Genomic DNA, 21201 nt, shown 5'->3' with positions numbered 1-21201 from the left:
CAGGCAGCTGCTACAAAGGCAAATAAAATAATGGGATGTATTAAAAGAGGCATAGATGCTCATGAGGAGAACATAATTTTACCTCTATACAAGTCACTAGTTCGACCACACTTAGAATACTGTGCACAGTTCTGGTCTCCGGTGTATAAGAAAGACATAGCTGAACTAGAGCGATTGCAGAGAAGAGCGACCAAGGTTATTAGAGGATTGGGGGGTCTGCAATACCAAGATAGGTTATTACACTTGGGGCTATTTAGTTTGGAAAAACGAAGACTAAGGGATGATCTTATGTTAATGTATAAATATATGAGGGGACAGTACAAAGACCTTTCTGATGATCTTTTTACTCATAGACCTGAGACAGGGACAAGGGGGCATCCTCTACGTCTGGAGGAAAGAAGGTTTAAGCATAATAACAGACGTGGATTCTTTACTGTAAGAGCAGTGAGACTATGGAACTCTCTGCCGTATGATGTTGTAATGAGTGATTCATTAATTAAATTTAAGAGGGGACTGGATACCTTTCTTGAAAAGTATAATGTTACAGGGTATATATATTAGATTCCTTGATAAGGCGTTGATCCAGGGAACTAGTCTGATTGCCGTATGTGGAGTCGGGAAGGAATTTTTTTTCCCCATGGTGGAGTTACTCTTTGCCACATGGGTTTTTTTTGCCTTCCTCTGGATCAACATGTTAGGGCATGTTAGGTTAGGCTATGGGTTGAACTAGATGGACTTACAGTCTTCCTTCAACCTTAATAACTATGTAACTATGTAACCCTTACAGAAGTAATAATGGGACCACAAGACGTATAGGATTACATTTTCATATTTTAGGATTTTTTTAAATCTGAGAAACCTAATAAGAAACCCTTTCTAACATACTTATAATGCCAAAAAAGTTAACAGTAATGATTTATACAATAGGGCAGAGAGAAAGGAAGCACAACGCGGCTAAATGAGGGGCATGCCGCACTAATAACCTGAAATATGAAAGGTCTTGGTCCTCTAGTAGCTTTTCCAATTGAAGGTTTTGCTATGAGAGGGGGCACTGGGAAGGCAGAAGCAATTAGTGCTGAGAGGGTACAGAGGCTCTGCTCAAGACAAAGTCGGGCGTTTACGGGAATTTGCTCCCATTATGTGTCTAAGGCCGGGATCACACATGCGCGAGATACGGCCGAGTCTCGCATTGTAATCCCCATAGCGGAGCGTGCGGCCGCATAGCAATACATGGAGCCGCACGCTCCGCTCCGGAGTGCAGGGCCGCGGATTACCATGGGAGACTCGGCCGTATCTCGCGCATGTGTGATCCCGGTCTAACAAGTGACCTCAGTCAATGGGCAGACTCCTGCAGCCTCCCAATGACATGGCTGAGATAATGCAAATCAAGAGGTAGAATGGCATTCCTTTTCCTTTCACAAGGTAACTATTGTATTACGGGGGAGTCAGAGTCACGATACTGTATGTCGCACTTGGCTGCGGGACGTCATGGCTTCCGGATTTAAAATCCGCTGCAAATTTTTTGAGCAGCATTTTAGATGAAATGTATGATACGACATGAAGATGCTGTGAAGAACATCTACAGCATAAATTAAATGGCATGTCAACATCATGGCTACTTTTAAGTGCCACAAAATGGTCTGGCGTACGTCAGAAAAACCGCAACCGCATTCCACTGATCATTGGATGATGGGAAGAATGATGCAGTCTGTTACCGGATTGTGGTCAAAATTTCCTATGTTCTCTTCTTTTCTACAGTCATGTACTATATCTAACATGCGCAACGTAGAAGTGACTAGAACTTTAAAACTTAGGTCCATAGTGTGTACTCCAAGGCAGAGTTGTCAACTTATTTTCTGAACAGCGTATCAAAAAATCATGGATAAACAATATTTTTTTTACGTACACATTGGAAAACCATGATAAATCGTTATGAATATAAGGAGGAACACTCCCAGAGGAGCACTGCAAGGCTTAAAAGTGTCCTCATCTTGGCATGTCAGGCTTGACATGTCACTCTCCGCAAGGAGAAACATTACCCCTTGGATCCCGGTCAGACGCCTCTCACCCAGCCAAACCGGATCTCAGACTTTGCACTGAAGAGGGGCAATACCCCGAAACACAGTGTCTGCAAATTTAGATTTGGGTTTTGGCTTTTATCCTAAGTCATGTAGCAAGAGAGGGTCGATATTGCTTTTCAGGATTGCTATTTACAACAGGTATCACTAGAGTTCTAGTCCTCTTCCTCGCTGAAGAGACAATTGAATATAAGTGATACATGCCTACAACCCATAATTTTGGTATGAAGACATTAGCTGCATTCACTGTCAACTGTAAAATTATAATTAGTCAAAATTATCTCTATACATTATTTCAGCCTCCAAAAAATTATGAATACTTCAGCACACGGTATCTTTTACAGGTGGGTATGCTCTGTAACTCACCTGAAAAAGCTGTAAAGAAACACTAAAAATAATGAACGTATCCATTTCTATGTAAAAACAATTCGCCTTCCACATCTTTAGTCTTTTCAACTTGTTTTAACTGCTTTAGGTTTCTAAAGACATAAGTGACCTAACCAATCTATAGACGCCAGTTGATTCACATGCACACATACAAAAGGAAAAAAGAAAAATAAACCCTGCAAAAAAAGACTGAAAAAAAAAAACACTGAAAGTGACGCTTCAGGAAAAACACCGCTAGCAAATTCCTGCAGCATCTTGGTTCTGAAAAACCCATTGGTTTCACTTGAGTTTTAAAATGTTTGTGTGTCCATATGTAAGGAGATGGGTATATGGCCCGCGTTTCCCCTTCGAAGAACATGTGTGCTATTGTAATGCGAATTGTGCTATTTGTTAATGGTGTTAATGATGTGTGTAGTTTGACAATAGAGAAATTGAGAGTTAATGTCTAGGACTAGCCCAGAGTGGAAGGGATAGAGACAGTTTCGTGTCAGAATGTCCAAAAGAGTCTAGAGTGCGTAGAAAGAGGACCTAACATCTGATGTAAGCAGTGCCGCTTGACGTGGGTGCAGGGCCGCCATCAGGACATTACTGCCCTGCCTTGCGTATGGAGCCCGATGGGCAGAGGGGGCCTGCATCGGGCCCCATCTCATCTGCTCACCGGGCCCCCTTACAGGCGCTGTAGCACGCTATTGACGTGCGGGCCCGGGCCTGCACGTCAATAGTTAACAGCCGCCAGCCAAGCGGAGGCTGGCAGCTGACTTGAGCCGCAGCGCGCATTTCGCCAGCGTCTGACGTCATTGTCAGCCACCAGCGAGAGCGCGCTTCACCTGCGTGGAGGGAGTGAGCTTCGCACGCCAAAGGAGCGCGGCAAGGTAAGAACTCGTGTTTTGGGGATTTTTTTTTGAGAGCGGTGATCCAGGGGGCCCCGGGGACACGCTGGGGCAGACATGCTGGACACGCTGGGGCAGACATGCTGGACACGCTGGGGCAGACATGCTGGACACGCTGGGGCAGACATGCTGGACACGCTGGGGCAGACATGCTGGACACGCTGGGGCAGACATGCTGGACACGCTGGGGCAGACATGCTGGACACGCTGGGGCAGACATGCTGGACACGCTGGGGCAGACATGCTGGACACGCTGGGGCAGACATGCTGGACACGCTGGGGCAGACATGCTGGACACGCTGGGGCAGACATGCTGGACACGCTGGGGCAGACATGCTGGACACGCTGGGGCAGACATGCTGGACACGCTGGGGCAGACTTGCTGGACACGCTGGGGCAGACATGCTGGACACGCTGGGGCAGACATGCTGGACACGCTGGGGCAGACATGCTGGACACGCTGGGGCAGACATGCTGGACACGCTGGGGCAGACATGCTGGACACGCTGGGGCAGACATGCTGGACACGCTGGGGCAGACATGCTGGACACGCTGGGGCAGACATGCTGGACACGCTGGGGCAGACATGCTGGACACGCTGGGGCAGACATGCTGGACACGCTGGGGCAGACATGCTGGACACGCTGGGGCAGACATGCTGGACACGCTGGGGCAGACATGCTGGACACGCTGGGGCAGACATGCTGGACACGCTGGGGCAGACATGCTGGACACGCTGGGGCAGACATGCTGGACACACTGGGGCAGACATGCTGGACACACTGGGGCAGACATGCTGGACACACTGGGGCAGACATGCTGGACACACTGGGGCAGACATGCTGGACACACTGGGGCAGACATGCTGGACACACTGGGGCAGACATGCTGGACACACTGGGGCAGACATGCTGGACACACTGGGGCAGACATGCTGGACACACTGGGGCAGACATGCTGGACACACTGGGGCAGACATGCTGGACACACTGGGGCAGACATGCTGGACACACTGGGGCAGACATGCTGGACACACTGGGGCAGACATGCTGGACACACTGGGGCAGACATGCTGGACACACTGGGGCAGACATGCTGGACACACTGGGGCAGACATGCTGGACACACTGGGGCAGACATGCTGGACACACTGGGGCAGACATGCTGGACACACTGGGGCAGACATGCTGGACACACTGGGGCAGACATGCTGGACACACTGGGGCAGACATGCTGGACACACTGGGGCAGACATGCTGGACACACTGGGGCAGACATGCTGGACACACTGGGGCAGACATGCTGGACACACTGGGGCAGACATGCTGGACACACTGGGGCAGACATGCTGGACACACTGGGGCAGACATGCTGGACACACTGGGGCAGACATGCTGGACACACTGGGGCAGACATGCTGGACACACTGGGGCAGACATGCTGGACACACTGGGGCAGACATGCTGGACACACTGGGGCAGACATGCTGGACACACTGGGGCAGACATGCTGGACACACTGGGGCAGACATGCTGGACACACTGGGGCAGACATGCTGGACACACTGGGGCAGACATGCTGGACACACTGGGGCAGACATGCTGGACACACTGGGGCAGACATGCTGGACACACTGGGGCAGACATGCTGGACACACTGGGGCAGACATGCTGGACACACTGGGGCAGACATGCTGGACACACTGGGGCAGACATGCTGGACACACTGGGGCAGACATGCTGGACACACTGGGGCAGACATGCTGGACACACTGGGGCAGACATGCTGGACACACTGGGGCAGACATGCTGGACACACTGGGGCAGACATGCTGGACACACTGGGGCAGACATGCTGGACACACTGGGGCAGACATGCTGGACACACTGGGGCAGACATGCTGGACACACTGGGGCAGACATGCTGGACACACTGGGGCAGACATGCTGGACACACTGGGGCAGACATGCTGGACACACTGGGGCAGACATGCTGGACATTGGGGGCAGAGATGCTGAGCACACTGGGGCAGAGATGCTGGACACACTGGGGGCAGAAATGCTGGACACACGGGGGCAGAGATGCTGGACACCCCGTGGCAGAGATGCTGGACACCCCGGGGCAGAGATGCTGGACACACCGGGGCAGAGATGCTGGACACACCGGGGCAGAGATGCTGGACACACCGGGGCAGAGATGCTGGACACACCGGGGGCAGAGATGCTGGACACACCGGGGGCAGAGATGCTGGACACACCGGGGGCAGAAATGCTGGACACACCGGGGGCAGAAATGCTGGACACACCGGGGGCAGAAATGCTGGAGACACTGGGGGCAGAATGGAGATACGGGCATGATTGGAGACACGGGGCAGAATGAAAGACATGGGGGCAGGATTGGAGACAGATCGTGCACGATCATGGGGCAGGATGGATACAATGGAGACAGATGGGGCAATCATATGGGGCGATCATATGGGGTAGGATGGGGAGATCATATGGGGCAGGATGGGGAGATCATATGGGGCAGGATGGGGAGATCATGTGGGGCAGAATGGATACTCATGAGGGCAGGATGTGAACATATGGCTAAAGCCAGGAATGAGACACACGGGGGCTAGGATGGGGGATATTATTACCATAGGGGCTAATTAAGGGTTATTATTACTGGAGTGACGTATTTATTTTATTTTTTGAGTATACTGTTTGAAATGGGGGGGGCGGTCCTGTTACTGTGTAGAGTGATACTATGTCGCCTTTTTTTCTTCATGTGGTGTAATGTAGAAGTTGGGAAAAATTAAGTAATGTGTTCTGCAAGCGGAGCTCGAGATAACTGTGTTATTTCCTGCAGAGACAAGTCCTGGCTGGAAGAAGTGATGGCGGTCTGTGCTGGATGAAAGTTGAAAGATGAAGGACTTCATCTAGAGATGTCACTCGTGAGTCACTGTGTTACCTATACACTGACACTATACACTGTACACTATATACAGAGCTCCTGTGTATAATGTCACCAGTAATCACTGTATTACCTATACATTATATACAGAGCTCCTGTGTATAATGTCACTGGTGATCACTGTATTACCTGTACACAGACACTGCTGTTATGATCCTTAGTGGTTGAGGATCACAAATTACTCCAGCTAAGTAACAAACATAGGACAAGCTCTAGGGAGGTGGCAAACTGGACTGACCGCAAATCTGAACATATCCAAACACACTAGAAGTAGCCGGTGAACGTGCCTAAAAATCCTAGACGTCTCGAGCCAGCCTGAGGAACTAACTACCCCTAGAGAGAAAGAAAGACCTCTCTTGCCTCCAGAGAAATAATCCCCAAAGATATAGAAGCCCCCAACAAATAATAACGGTGAGGTAAGAGGAAGGCACATACACAGGGGTGAAAGCAGATTCAGCAAATGAGGCCCACTAATACTAGATAGAAGAAAATAGAAAAGGGAATCTATGCGGTCAGTAAAAAACCCTTACAAAATATCCACTCTGAGATTTCAAGAACCCCCACACCAACTAACGGTGTGGGGGGAGAAACTCAGTCCCCTAGAGCAACCAGCAAGCGAGGAAATCACATTTTAGCGAGCTGGACAAAAAACATAATGAACACTGATAATCAAAAAATGATCAAACAAAAACTTAGCTTGTCTTGGAGAGACTGGGAGCAAGGTAGACACAAGGAATCTGAAGAGCACTGAATACATTGATAGCAGGCAAGGAACTGAGTATCCAGGTGAGCTAAATAGGAAACCAACCAAGGATAACGAACCAGCTGATGCTGCAACCTGCAGAAAGACAACACTACACAGTACCGCTTGTGACCACTAGAGGGAGCCCAAAAATAGAGTTCACAACACACTGCATACTAAGTACAGATCTCCTGTGTATAATGGCACTTATGGTGATGGTATTGTGTTTTTTTTTTATTACTGATCAGTATTGTAGTATTTGGTCACTATGTGGTGGTAATATGTGGTCTGGTCATGGTGTGGTGGTATTTGTTCCTTGTATGTGATATTATTCGGTCACTGATGGTAATATGTTGTCTGGTCATGGGGCGGTGGTATTTGTCCCTTGTATGTGCTATTTGGTCACTATGTGGTAATAATATGGTGTCTGGTCATGGTGCGGTGGTATTTGTTCCTTGTATGTGATATTATTCGGTCACTGGTGGTAATATGGTGTCTGGTCATGGTGCGGTGGTATTTGTCCCTTGTATGTGCTATTTGGTCACTATGTGGTAATAATATGGTGTCTGATCATGGTGCGATGGTATTTGTTCCTTGTATGTGATGTTATTCGATCACTGTGGCGGTAATATCTTGACTGGACATGGTGTAGCGGTATTTGTTCCTTGTATGTCATATTATTGGTCATTCTAAAAATTGAAAAATAAATAAAAATATTCCTAAATTGTATTGCATATTTTAACAAATATTTAATAGGTTACAGCAGAGTAGGGCCCGGCCAAAAGTGTCTACCGTGTTATGGTGGCGGCTTAAAAAATCTTTTGGCCAAAACAAAAGCAGCTGGTTATATGTGTGATCTGGTGATGGGAACTGTTAATGTGTGATAGGTGAGAAGTGGAGTTTTTCCAAGAGAGAGCGGTGGGACTCTGGACAGTTCAAGGGGTGAAGCGTGGAGGTGGGGCTGGGGTAGAGCCTGGGCGGAGTCTCAAGGGGGCCCCGAAAAATTTGCCAGTATGGGGCCCCAAAATTTCTAGTGGCAGCCCTGCGTGGGTGTCCTTAACAAGAGGGGAGACCAAAACAGAGGATAGCTAGATCCTAGAGTAAAGAGACAGATAAGTGACCGAAAGAATAGTGATCGATCGGAGACGGGTCTTGAGTTAGGACGCTTAGCAGTATGCCCAGAGTTTATAACTCGCAGAGATAACGGGCCTAGGCGGGACAGCAGAGGCATATCTAGGGTTTCTGGCACCGGAAGCAATAATACATTTTGGCGCCCCCCCCCAGGACATATTCGATTTGAACACTTGGTCATGTACCCACGAGCCGCTCTCTCTAATTGCACTCAATATTCAGTGAAAAACTGAGAGAAGCAGAAGAGAAGCTCGTTGTCACAGGACCATAAGTATGAAAATCGCATATGAGTGAAGTGTCCATGTGACGACTACTGGAACCTGCAGAGCAGAATCCCGACATCGCAGCTAATGAATTCTCACAACTAATGCACTGCACACTTTTAGGATTCTCCCTTGCCGGTGGACGGTCATGTCAGCACAAGTATGTGAGTTGTATACTTCTGACCACATTCCGACTAGACGTGCCTGGCCTCGCTCAGTTCATTTTCATTGACTGAGGCCAGACATGTCTAATCAGCACGTGACCGCATGTATGTAAATCGCCGGCACGAGAGAATCCTGACAGTGTGCAGTGCGCACTGTGAGAATTCAGAAGTCTGCAGTCACAAAGAATGGCTGCAGACTCATCACAAACCTGGACATCCCCTTTAATGCTCCCAACATAAATAAAACATGAGAGTTAGTCAGTATCACAAATAACATTTACATCCAGGTACCTTATAGATGACGTCACCTCTGGACCCCATGATGAGTTTTCTAATCCACAGCCGTCTCTGCAGACTTCCATCTTCTCCGCTCTTTTGAAGAAAATCTCCTCACGATACCCTTAAAGATACAAGTGTCATTATAATGCTCCTGAATAAAAAATTGCCCCTCACTATATTGTCTGCACAAAATATGACCCCCACACTGTCCCTCTTATGGTACATGCTCTTCACAGTGACCTCTCCTTTCCATACCGGCCCCCTCTTCACACTGTCCTCTCACAGTGTCCCTCTATAGGGCCCAGTATTTATACTGTACTCTCTCATCACACTCCCCCTCCTTGGTATACTGTCCCCTCCTGGCTGTGCCCTTACACTGTCACCCCATGCTACGCCCCCACTACTCAGTTTCTATTCTGTGCCCAATCACTTTTCTCCCCATACGGTCTCCTCACACTATTCCCCTCCCTTCTCATATTGTCTCCTCTCACATCCCTCCTGTTCACCATACTGTTTCCTCATATATTTACCCCCTCACTTTCTATACTGCCTGCTCACCTGATTCCCCATTGTGTCTGCACACATCCCATCACCCTCACTCCCCATACATTTTTCACATTGCTACTCATACTGTGTCCACATACATTCCCCCGTTCGCTCCTCATACTGTCTGCACCCATCCCCCATACTGTTTCCTCAGATATGCCCCCCATTCTCCTGTACTGTTTCCTCATATATACCCATTATTTTCCTCTACCCCACCCCATCATTGCTCTCTTCACCACCTCCATCTTTGCCTTCTCCATTACCACTATCATTGCTTTCTCTCCTACCACCCCATAATTTCCCATTCCACCACCTCCATCATTTCCTCCTTTGCCTTTTCCACCATATCCATCATTTTCTCTTCCCCCACCATCCCCATCATTGCCCTTTCCACCACCATCATTGTCTTTTCCGCTGCCATCACCATACTAGCCCATTCCACCACCTCCATCATTTCCCCCCCCTCCAATATCATCAGTGTGCTTTCCACCAGCACCATCCTTGTCCATTCTACCACCTCAATTTCTTCCCCCCTCATTATTGCCCTTTCCACCACCTCCATGATTTCCTCCTCCCCACCATCATTGCATTCTCCCCCACCATTGCCCATTCCAATTTCCACCTCCATCATTGCCTCCCCCACCCCCATCATTGCCCATTCCACCTGCATCATTGCCCATTCCACCACATCCATCATTTCCTCCTCCCCCTCCATCCCAATTATTGCCCTCTCCCCGTCAGCCCCATCATTGCCCTCGCCTCTCCTCCCCGTACACACACACAAAACCATTTACGTCTCTGCACATTCACCCGCAGCGCTACGCATGCACGCACAAACACACACATATTGTGTACAGTATAATGGCCACACCTAGTTACTCCTACACACTCGGCTGAGCTCCGTACACATTGCACACAAGGCTCCACTCCGTACACCTCGTACACACGTGGCTCTGCTCTGTACAGCTTGTACACACGCGGCTCCGCTTCTTACACCTCATAGACACACACGACTCCGCTCCATACACCTTGCACACACGGCTGCACTCCGTACACACCCAGCTCTGCACACCTCATACACACACGGCTCCGCTCTGTACACCTCGTACACACACAGCTCCGCTCTGTACACCTCGTACACACACGGCTCAGCTTTGTACACCTCGTACACACACGGCTCCATACACCTCGTACACACACGGCTCCATACACCTCGTACACACCCAGCTCCGCTCCGTACACCTTGCACACACGGCTTCCGCTCTGTACACCTCGTACACACATGGCTTCCGCTCTGTACACCTCGTACACACACGGTTCCGCTCTGTACACCTCGTACACACACGGTTCCGCTCTGTACACCTCGTACACACACGGTTCCGCTCTGTACACCTCGTACACACACGGTTCCGCTCTGTACACCTCGTACACACACGGTTCCGCTCCATACACCTTGCACACACGGCTCCACTCCGTACACACCCAGCTCTGCTCAGTACACCTCGTACACACACGGCTCCGCTCCATACACCTTGCACACACGGCTCAACTCCGTACACACCCAGCTCTGCTCCGTACACCTCGTACACACACGGCTCCGCTCCATACACCTTGCACACACGGCTCCACTCCGTACACACCCAGCTCTGCTCCGTACACACACGGCTCCGCTCCATACACCTTGCACACACGGCTCGACTCCGTACACACCCAGCTCTGCTCCGTACACACACGGCTCCGCTCCATACACCTTGCACACACGGCTCCACTCCGTACACACCCAGCTCTGCTCCGTACACACACGGCTCCGCTCCATACACCTTGCACACACGGCTCTGCTCCATACACCTCGTACACACACAGCTCCGCTCCATACACCTTGCACACACTTCTCCACTCCGTACACACCCAGCTCTGCTCCGTACACCTCGTACACACACGGCTCCGCTCCATACACCTTGCACACACGGCTCCACTCCGTACACACCCAGCTCTGCTCCGTACACCTCGTACACACACGGCTCCGCTCCATACACCTTGCACACACGGCTCCACTCCGTACACACCCAGCTCTGCTCCATACACCTCGTACACACACAGCTCCGCTCCATACACCTTGCACACACTTCTCCACTCCGTACACACCCAGCTCTGCTCCGTACACCTCGTACACACACGGCTCCGCTCCATACACCTTGCACACACGGCTCCACTCCGTACACACCCAGCTCTGCTCCATACACCTCGTACACACACAGCTCCGCTCCATACACCTTGCACACACTTCTCCACTCCGTACACACCCAGCTCTGCTCCGTACACCTCGTACACACACGGCTCCGCTCCATACACCTTGCACACACGGCTCCACTCCGTACACACCCAGCTCTGCTCCGTACACCTCGTACACACACGGCTCCGCTCCATACACCTTGCACACACGGCTCCACTCCGTACACACCCAGCTCTGCTCCGTACACCTCGTACACACACGGCTCCGCTCCGTACACCTTGCACACACCCAGTTCCCCTCTGTACATCTCGTACACACACGGCTCCGCTCTGAACACCTCGTACACACCCAGCTCCGCTCCATACACCTTGCACACACGTCTTCTGCTCTGTACACACCCGGTTCCGCTCCGTACACACCCGGCTCCGCTCCATACACCTTGCACATACGGCTTCCGCTCCGTACACCTCGTACACACACGGCTCTGCTACAGCCACACAAACCACTCCTGACCCCACACAAAGTGCGCGATCACGGGTGGGACTGCACTTGTCCCGAAACAGAGCCCCTCCACCGCAGAGACTGAGCCGCACACCACAACTATGGCTGCAGCTGCTCTGTGCGCACAGGACCTGTGATGAGGTCACAGGAGGGGAGGAGTCAGGAGTCACATGATCAAGGGCTTCCGTGTAGTGCAGGAGTCTGCTGTTGTCATGGTGCCGGACGAGGGTAGGATATGTCGTTAGTGAACGATCCCAAAGAGCCGGCTCCCTGCTGTGACTGAAAGGAGCCGGCTCTGCAGTGTGAGTGAGCCGAGTCTTTTTTTTTTTTCTTTCTTGACTGGTGCCTGCAGCTTATCAGCTTCAGGGTAGTGAAGTGTGACTGTGAGTCATGTGGGAGGAGCCGTGAGGAGAGAGGTAGATGTGGGCTGTTAGGCTACTTTCACACTAGCGTCGTGCACTGCACGTCGCTATGCGTCGTTTGGTTGTAAAAACGCATCCTGCAAAAGTGCTTGCAGGATGCGTTTTATTCACCATAGACTTGCATTAGCGTCGCATTGCGACGCTTTGCCACACGTCGCAACCGTCGTGCGACGGTTGCGCCGTGTTGTGGCGGACCGTCAGCGGCAAAAAAGTTACATGTAACGTTTTTTGCGGCCGACGGACCTCCATTTCCGACCGCGCATGCGCAGCCGGAACTCCGCCTCCCCGCATCTCACAATGGGGCGGCAGATGCGCTGGAAAAATGCATCCGCTGCCCCCGTTGTGCGGCGCATTCACTGCTAGCGTCGGTACGTCGGCCTGGCGCACTGCGACGGGCCGAGTACGACGCTAGTGTGAAAGTAGCCTTAGGCCGGAGTCACACTACAGCGAGATACGGCCGAGTCTCGCAGGTTAATAACAAGCTCTGGCACCGGCACTCCGGAGCGGAGCGTGCGGCTCCATGTGTTGCTGTGCGGCTGCACGCTCCGGATTGCCGGTGCTAGAGCTTGGTTTTAATCTGCGAGACTCGGCCTCGCTGTGTGTGATCCCGGCCTAAGGCCTCTTTCACATTTCCGTCGGTACGGGTGCGTCGCTATGTGTCGGGCCGACGTACCGACGCACGTTGCGAAATGACTGCACGACGTGGGCAGCGGATGCAGTTTTTCAACGCTGCCCATTCTGCAGTCCGAGGAGGAGGGGGCGGAGTTTCGGCTGCACATGCGCGGTAGAAAATGGCGGACGCGGCAAACAAAACAAGTTAAATTCAACTTTTTTTGTGACGACAGTCCCCCAAAACACGATGGATCCGGACGCAACGTGTGGCGATCTGTCGCTAATACAAGTCTATGGGCAAAAACCGCATCATGCGAGCACATTTGCAGGATCCTTTTTTTGCCCAAAACGACGGATTGCAACGGAGGCCCCACGACGGAAGTGTGAAAGAGGCCTTAGTAAATGCATGTGAGTACTAGAGAAATGGTGCGGACAAGCACAGGGGAGGGTGGATGGGAAAAGAAAAAAAAGGCTTCCTATTGTTAACCCTTCAGTGCCCGTGTCCGTGGCTCGGCGCTGCCCCTGCTGTCTATAGCTGTCTGTGGCTTGGCGCTGCCCCTGCTGTCTATAGGTGCCTGTGGCTTGGCGCTGCCCCTGCTGTCTATAGGTGTCCGTGGCTCGGCGCTGCCAATGCTGTCTATAGGTGTCCTTGGCTTGGCGCTGCCCCTGCTATCTATAGGTTCCTGTGGCTTGGCGCTGCCCCTGCTGTCTATACAGTAGGTGCCTGTGGCTTGGCGCTGCCCCTGCTGTCTATAGGTGTCGGTGGCTTGGCTCTGCCCCTGCTGTCTATAGGTGCCTGTGGCTTGGCTCTGCCCCTGCTGTCTATAGCTGTCTATGGCTTGGTTCTGCCCCTGCTGTCTATAGGTGTCTGTGGCTCGACGCTGTCCCTGCTGTCTATAGGTGTCTGTGGCTTGGCTCTGCCCCTGCTGTCTATAGGTGTCCGTGGCTCGGCGCTGTCCCTGCTTTCTATAGGTACCTGTGGCTTGGCGCTGCCCCGCTGTCTATAGGTGTCTGTGGCTCAGCGCTGCCCCTGCTGTCTATAGGTACCTGTGGCTTGGCTCTGCCCCTGCTGTCTATAGGTGTCCGTGGCTCGGCGCTGTCCCTGCTTTCTATAGGTACCTGTGGCTTGGAGCTGCCCCGCTGTCTATAGGTGTCTGTGGCTTGGCGCTGCCCCTGCTGTCTATAGGTACCTGTGGCTTGGCGCTGCCCCGCTGTCTATAGGTGTCTGTGGCTCGGCGCTGCCCCTGCTGTCTATAGCTGTCTGTGGCTTGGCACTGCCCCTGCTGTCTATAGGTACCTGTGGCTTGGCGCTGCCCTGCTGTCTATAGGTGCCTGTGGCTTGGCTCTGCTCCTGCTGTCTATAGGTGTCTGTGGCTTGGCGCTGCTCCTGCTGTCTATAGGTGTCTGTGGCTTGGCGCTGCTCCTGCTGTCTATAGGTGTCTGTGGCTTGGCGCTGCTCCTGCTGTCTATAGGTGTATGTGGCTTGGCTCTGCCCCTGCTTTCTATAGGTGTCTGTGGCTTGGCGCTGTCCCTGCTGTCTATAGGTGTCCGTGGCTCGGCGCTGCCCCTGCTGTCTAAGGGTACGTGTCCACGTTCAGGATGGCCGGCGGTTTGGACGGAGCAGCAAACCCGCTCCGCCCTAAGCCCCGCCCCCTTCTGTGACGCGATGATGCCGGATTTGTTCATTGCACACATCCGGCATCATCGCACCCCATTCATAGGGCCCTGTGATTTACTTTGCGGTGGCGCAGCGTCGTCGCAAGGTAAACGGACATGCTGCAATCTGAAAAGACGCGCCTCATGTCCGGAATCGCAGGGCCGCCGGGTGCGTGTTACCACGCATAGTGCAGACGGGATTTCATAAAATCCCCTCCACTATGCTGTAACATCTGGATGCTGCACGTTTGACGCTGCGGCTCTGCGCAACGTCAAACACGCAGCGTTTCCTGAACGTGGAAACATACCCTAAGAGTATCCATGACTTGGTGCTGCCCCTGCTGTCTAAGGGTGTCCATGTCTTGGCGCTGCCCCTGCTGTCTATAGGTGTCTGTGGCTTGGCGCTGCCCCTGCTGTTTATAGGTGTCCGTGGCTCGGCGCTGCCCCTGCTGTCTATATGTGCCTGTGGCTCGGCGCTGCCCCTGCTGTCTATATGTGCCTGTGGCTTGGTGCTGCCCCTGCTGTCTATAGGTGTCCGTGGCTTGGCGCTGCCCCTGCTGTCTATATGTGCCTGTGGCTTGGCGCTGCTCCGCTGTCTATAGGTGCCTGTGGCTTGGCGCTGCCCCTGCTGTCTATAGGTGTCTGTGGCTTGGCGCTGCCCCTGCTGTCTATAGGTGCCTGTGGCTTGGCGCTGCCCCTGCTGTCTATAGGTGTCCGTGGCTTGGCGCTGCCCCTGCTGTCTATATGTGCCTGTGGCTTGGCACTGCCCCGCTATCTATAGGTGTCTGGCTTGGCGCTGCCCCTGCTGTCTATAGGTGTCCGTGGCTTGGTGCTGCCCCTGCTGTCTATAGGTGTCCTTGGCTTAGTGCTGTCCCTGCTGTCTATAGGTGTCCATGGCTTGGCGCTGCCCCTGCTGTCTATAGGTGTCCGTGGCTTGGCGCTGTCCCTGCTGTCTATAGGTGTCCGTGGCTTGGCGCTGTCCCTGCTGTCTATAGGTGTCTGTGGCTTGGCTCTGCCCCTGCTGTCTATAGGTGCCTGTGGCTTGGCTCTGCCCCTGTTGTCTATAGGTGCCTGTGGCTCGGCGCTGCCCCTGCTGTCTATAGGTGCTTGTGGCTTGGCTCTGCCCCTGCTGTCTATAGGTGTCTGTGGCTTGGCGCTGCCCCTGCTGTCTATAGGTGCCTGTGGCTCGGCGCTGCCCCTGCTGTCTATAGATGTCCGTGGCTTTGCGCTGTGCAGAGTACGGGGTGCTGACGGCTTGTGCTGCTTTCCTGTCCCGCGCTCCTCCGTGTGCAGCGATGTATCTGATCGTCCAGCACATCAGTTTATTATCTGTCTATACTGACAGATCGTCAGTCATACTGACTGCCTCCATGTTTTACAGGTTATTGCTCCTGATTGTTTGGATCACGATCAGTTAGGTAAGTCCAGTTATTCTGATATACTGTACCTGCCCTTCCTGACTCCTGCTACCGCCGAGCGCTTGTTGAAGATCCCTGCTGGCTGTCAGTGAATGGAATCTTGGCCTGTATATAGGCTTTTTCAGGCCATTACTGGGGCCATGGCGAGGAGGAAGGTGTCAGTAAGTTTAGTATATACCGTAAGTCTATAGATTATGCTCGGCTGTCTCATTCCATCCACCACGGTCTCTGTAGCACAATCCTTATGTTTCTGGCACTAGGGGGCGCCGCTGTCACCTCTGTGTATGGGTGCATGCAGGACAGGCAGTGATTCCTTCCTGCAGGGCGGCTTCCATCTGGCCGCATCTTTTCACTGTTCAGGGGTCGCGGGGGGCTGCTCCATAGGCTGGCCTGCCCCGAGCACACATGGCTGCCGATGTGGCCACGACCACTGGGATTGGAGCTAAATTTATAGATAAATCATTAGAAAAGTAAAGATCTTGTGTTCTCTTATGTTGCAGATGAACAGGTGACGTACTCCCTCCTGAATAAGCTGATCCAGATGTCTCTGGTGGAGTTCAGCGAGAATTTTAAGGTGCAGCAGAGTGACCCCTCGTCTCCATTGTACACCGTGAAGTCCTTTGAGGAGCTGGACTTGTAAGTGATCACAGTACAGAAAACCCAGCGACCATAAAAGGGTTAATCCAGAAGTGCAGGGTCCGATATAAAGGGAGAGGGGGACAAGTGCTAGACGAGCTGGTGGTGTTTTGGGGGTGCGTGTGGCATTATGGGGAGCACGTGGCGGGGGGTTACGGGGTGAGTGTGGCGTTACGGGGCGCACGTGGCGGGGTGTTACGGGGTGCGTGTGGCATTACGGGGTGCGCGTGGCAAGGGTGTTACGTGGGCGCGTGTGGTGTTACGGGGTGCGTGTGGCGTTACGGGGCGCACGTGGCGGGGTGTTATGGAGTGCACGTGACATGCTGCTGTTTCTGCAGGAAGCCTGCCCTGCTCCAGGGGATCTATGGAATGGGCTTCAACAGACCCTCCGATATCCAGGCCACGGCTCTCCCGATGATTCTCGCTGACCCGTAAGTATAGATGTCCTTCATGTGTCTTCTGGCCATAAACTACAGGATAAATGTGTGTCCAGGTGTAAATTAAATCCCCGTGGGTGGCCCTCTGTGGGACCCAGCTTGTTAAACCCTCAGAACGGTACTCGGGGTTTTTATTTTGACGCCGGTGACCGATTTCCTAATCACAATTTGGCAGAGATTTAATGCTATTCGTTTGACTAATGAAATATCCTGTGCTCTCTCTGGTGGAGATCTTAGAAACTGGTCAATTCATCGGGCCGATATTACACATTGCTCCAACATTAGAGCCACGAACTTGGAATGGCGTGCACGGTCCGGCCAGCGGCAGAGGATACATAATGATGTCACGCTGAGTCCGAGAGCCGCTGGTCAGTCCGTTCCTCGCCGTAATATTTTATATGGCCAACTGACTGTTCACTTGTTCTAATCTTCCCTTTTCAGCAGCGCCCCACTCTGTCCTCTGGCTCAGTGGGTGTTGGAGCATTTATGGACAATTTGGACTAGTGGCGAGGACGGGCTGCTGGTCTGAACGGAGCACTTTCCCCAGGCTGCTCAGAGGTGGCCTTGTTCCTGCACTATGTGAGAAGCGCAGGGGGATCCAGCAATGCTGCCAGAGCAGAGCGAGGCTGTAAAGCACAGAGCCCACAGGTGGCACGTGCTCCTCACCTGGGAAACTGGTGGCACGTGCTCCTCACATTGGAAGCTGGCCACAAGCTCCTCACCTGGGAAACTGGCTGCGTGCTCCTCACCTGGGAAACTGGCCACGTGCTCCTCACCTGGAAAACTGGCCGCGTGCTCCTCACCTGGGAAACTGGCCACAAGCTCCTCACCTGGGAAACTGGTGGCACGTGCTCCTCACATTGGAAGCTGGCCACAAGCTCCTCACCTGGGAAACTGGCCATGAGCTCCTCACCTGGGAAACTGGCCGCGCGCTCCTCACCTGGGAAACTGTCCATGAGCTCCTCACCTGGGAAGCTGGCCCCGAGCTCCTCACCTGGGAATATGGCCACGAGCTCCTCATCTGGGAAACTGGTGGCACGTGCTCCTCACATTGGAAGCTGGCCACAAGCTCCTCACCTGGGAAACTGGTGGCATGTGCTCCTCACCTGGGAAGCTGGCCTCGAGCTCCTCACCTGGGAATATGGCCACAAGCTCCTCATCTGGGAAACTGGCCACGAGCTCCTCATCTGGGAAACTGGCCATGAGCTCCTCACCTGGGAAACTGTCCATGAGCTCCTCACCTGGGAAGATGGCCCCGAGCTCCTCACCTGGGAATATGGCCACGAGCTCCTCATCTGGGAAACTAGCCATGAGCTCCTCATCTGGGAAACTGGCCATGAGCTCCTCACCTGGGAAGCTGGCCCCGAGCTCCTCACCTGGGAATATGGCCACAAGCTCCTCACCTGGGAAACTGGTGGCACGTGCTCCCCACATTGGAAGCTGGCCACAAGCTCCTCACCTGGGAAACTGGCCTCGTGCTGCTCACCTGGGAAACTGGCCACGTGCTGCTCACCTGGGAAACTGGCCTCGTGCTCCTCACCTGGGAAACTGGCCGCGTACTACTCACCTGGGCAACTGACCACGAGCTCCTCATCTGGGAAACTGGCCACGAGCTCCTCTCCTGGGAAACTGGCCACGAGCTCCTCTCCTGGGAAGCTGGCCCCGAGCTCCTCACCTGGGAAACTGGCCACAAGCTCCTCTCCTGGGAAGCTGGCCCCGAGCTCCTCACCTGGGAAACTGGCCACAAGCTCCTCACCTGGGAAACTGGCCACAAGCTCCTCACCTGGGAAACTGGCCACAAGCTCCTCACCTGGGAAACTGGCCAAAGCTCCTCACCTGGGAAACTGGCCGCGTGCTGCTCACCTGGGCAACTGGCCGCGTGCTGCTCACCTGGGAAGCTGACCTCTCCGATACCACAGGGTGACCAGTAAGCCATAAAATTATAGGAGGTAAATTGCAAAACGTTTTCTGCTGTTAGCTTCTCTTTTTCTCTCTCTAGACCCCAGAATCTGATCGCTCAGAGCCAGTCAGGGACAGGGAAGACGGCAGCGTTTGTTCTGGCGATGCTCAGCAGGGTCGATGTCAAGGAGAAATACCCCCAGGTGAGTGTAAGGGCTCGTACACATGGCACTGTCCAGTGGATAGGGATAATTGTTGATCGGTGTGGACCTAGGACCCCCACTAATTGCCACTTTCTTCCCTGGTTTTCCCTTGGATGTAAGACCACTGCCTGGAGGAGATAAATGAACAGGCGCCCTCACTGCCAAATATGAGGGTAGCCGAACTCCGAACTGCTATGCTGTCAGTCGGTGCCATAGCTTGGCAAGCAGCTGGTGCGTCCATCTTCTCCTGGGCGCGGACTTGCAGCCAGGGTTAGGACCAGGACTGTTCTGACAACCGCTGTGGGTCCTAGAGGTGAGACCCCCACTGTGACCCTACGCCTTTCAGAGCAGCATTTCCTACTAGTGATCAGTAGTGTTGAGCGATACTTTCCGATATCGTAAAGTATCGGTATCGGAAAGTATCGGCCGATACCGTCAAAATATCGGATCCAATCCGATACCGATACCCGATCCCAATGCAAGTCAATGGGACGAAAATATCGGAATTAAAATAAACCCTTTATAAACTTGTAGGTTCATTCTACATGAAGGAAAACAACTAAGAATAATGTAGGATGTATTGGGGGACGTGGCGGAGATATTAAAGGCACAGAGGTTTAGCCCAATGTAATAGAATAGCAGTTTTTTTTTGTTTTTTTTTATGACGTTCGGCGTTAGAAAGAATTTGAGTATGTTATTTTTTTTTTTTTTTATGTCAGATATTGATGTTTCACTACTTCCACGCCCTTCACATTCTTTTTTACTTCTCCCACGCTTTCTTCTTCATTATCCTCATCATCAGCTTCTTTGACATCAACTTCTTCACCTTATTCATCTTCTTCTTCATCTTCTACCTATAATTTTTTTGGTTACATTGTTCATATTCTTTTTATTTTACTATTATCTTCATCATATTCTACTTCTTCATCATATTCTTATTTGTGACAGGCATTGCCGTAGTTGTTATCTATAAAAGTTTGAAGATTACACCTTCCGTTCTGCCTGTCACAAAACAGTTACATTTGTCCGCGTTCAGTTTGGCCTGCAGCATCAGGCTTTATCCAGGGGCACCACGAGGAGGAACGGACTCACCCCCATACACTGCTTAGTCTTCTTCTGCTTATAATTTAGATAATATTTTTTGCTCTGATATTTAGTGTTATGCTTAATGTCCTTCTGCTCTTTGTTCTGCAGCCTCTTGTTCTTCTGCTTCTCGGTCTTCCAGGTCGTCGTCGTCTCCAGGGTCGTCGTCTCCGGGGTCGTCGTCATCGGGGTGTTCTCCGGGGTCGTCGTCATCGGGGTGGTCTTCAGGGTCATCGTCTCCAGGGTCGTCGTCATCACGGTGGTTGTTGTCTCTGGTGTCGTCGTCATCTTAGGGGTGGTCTTCCGGGTCATCGTGTTTAGTCTCTTGAACTTGGAAATGTAGCAGAAGGTACAAGAAGGCTGAGAAAATGCCGAGAACCAGCTGATGGAACTGGAACTCGGATGGCTACCCGAAGGTCCAAGAGCCAATGGAACTACCGAGGACCAGCTGACGTTACTGGAACCCGGTTACTAAGCAGGAGGTACCCGTGCCTGAAAGCACTACCAAGGACCACCTGACGTTGGTGGAACTCGGATACCCAGAGGGAGGCACCTAAGCCAAAGGCTCTGCCCGGAACCAGCTGACGGTACTGGAACCAGGATGGGGAGCAGAAGGTACAAGATCAAGTGTCTGCGTGGCTTTTGCAGGACACGATGCCGGCTGCA

The 21201-nt window shown here is 52.4% G+C and overlaps 1 protein-coding gene across 3 annotated transcripts in view; it reads left to right on the top strand.

The window, feature by feature from the left end:
• The first annotated feature begins 12310 nt into the window (after positions 1-12310).
• Positions 12311-21201, top strand: part of LOC143804887 (ATP-dependent RNA helicase DDX25-like) — a 58122-nt gene continuing 49231 nt past the window's right edge. For 2 of the 3 annotated variants that reach the window (XM_077283438.1, XM_077283440.1), the window contains exons 1-5: positions 12311-12397; positions 16241-16277; positions 16778-16913; positions 17252-17344; positions 19350-19452. In XM_077283438.1, coding sequence (XP_077139553.1) covers positions 16819-16913; positions 17252-17344; positions 19350-19452 — 291 coding nt within the window. In that variant the 5' untranslated portion in view covers positions 12311-12397; positions 16241-16277; positions 16778-16818. Of the gene's footprint in view, positions 12472-16240; positions 16278-16777; positions 16914-17251; positions 17345-19349; positions 19453-21201 lie in introns of all 3 variants that reach the window. The other variant, XM_077283439.1, reaches the window with a different exon arrangement.

Source organism: Ranitomeya variabilis, chromosome 2, assembly GCF_051348905.1.
Source record: "Ranitomeya variabilis isolate aRanVar5 chromosome 2, aRanVar5.hap1, whole genome shotgun sequence".
NCBI lineage: Eukaryota > Metazoa > Chordata > Amphibia > Anura > Dendrobatidae > Ranitomeya > Ranitomeya variabilis.
The sequence above is the reverse complement of the archived record's forward strand: the minus strand, read 5'-3'. Positions and strand labels throughout refer to the sequence as shown.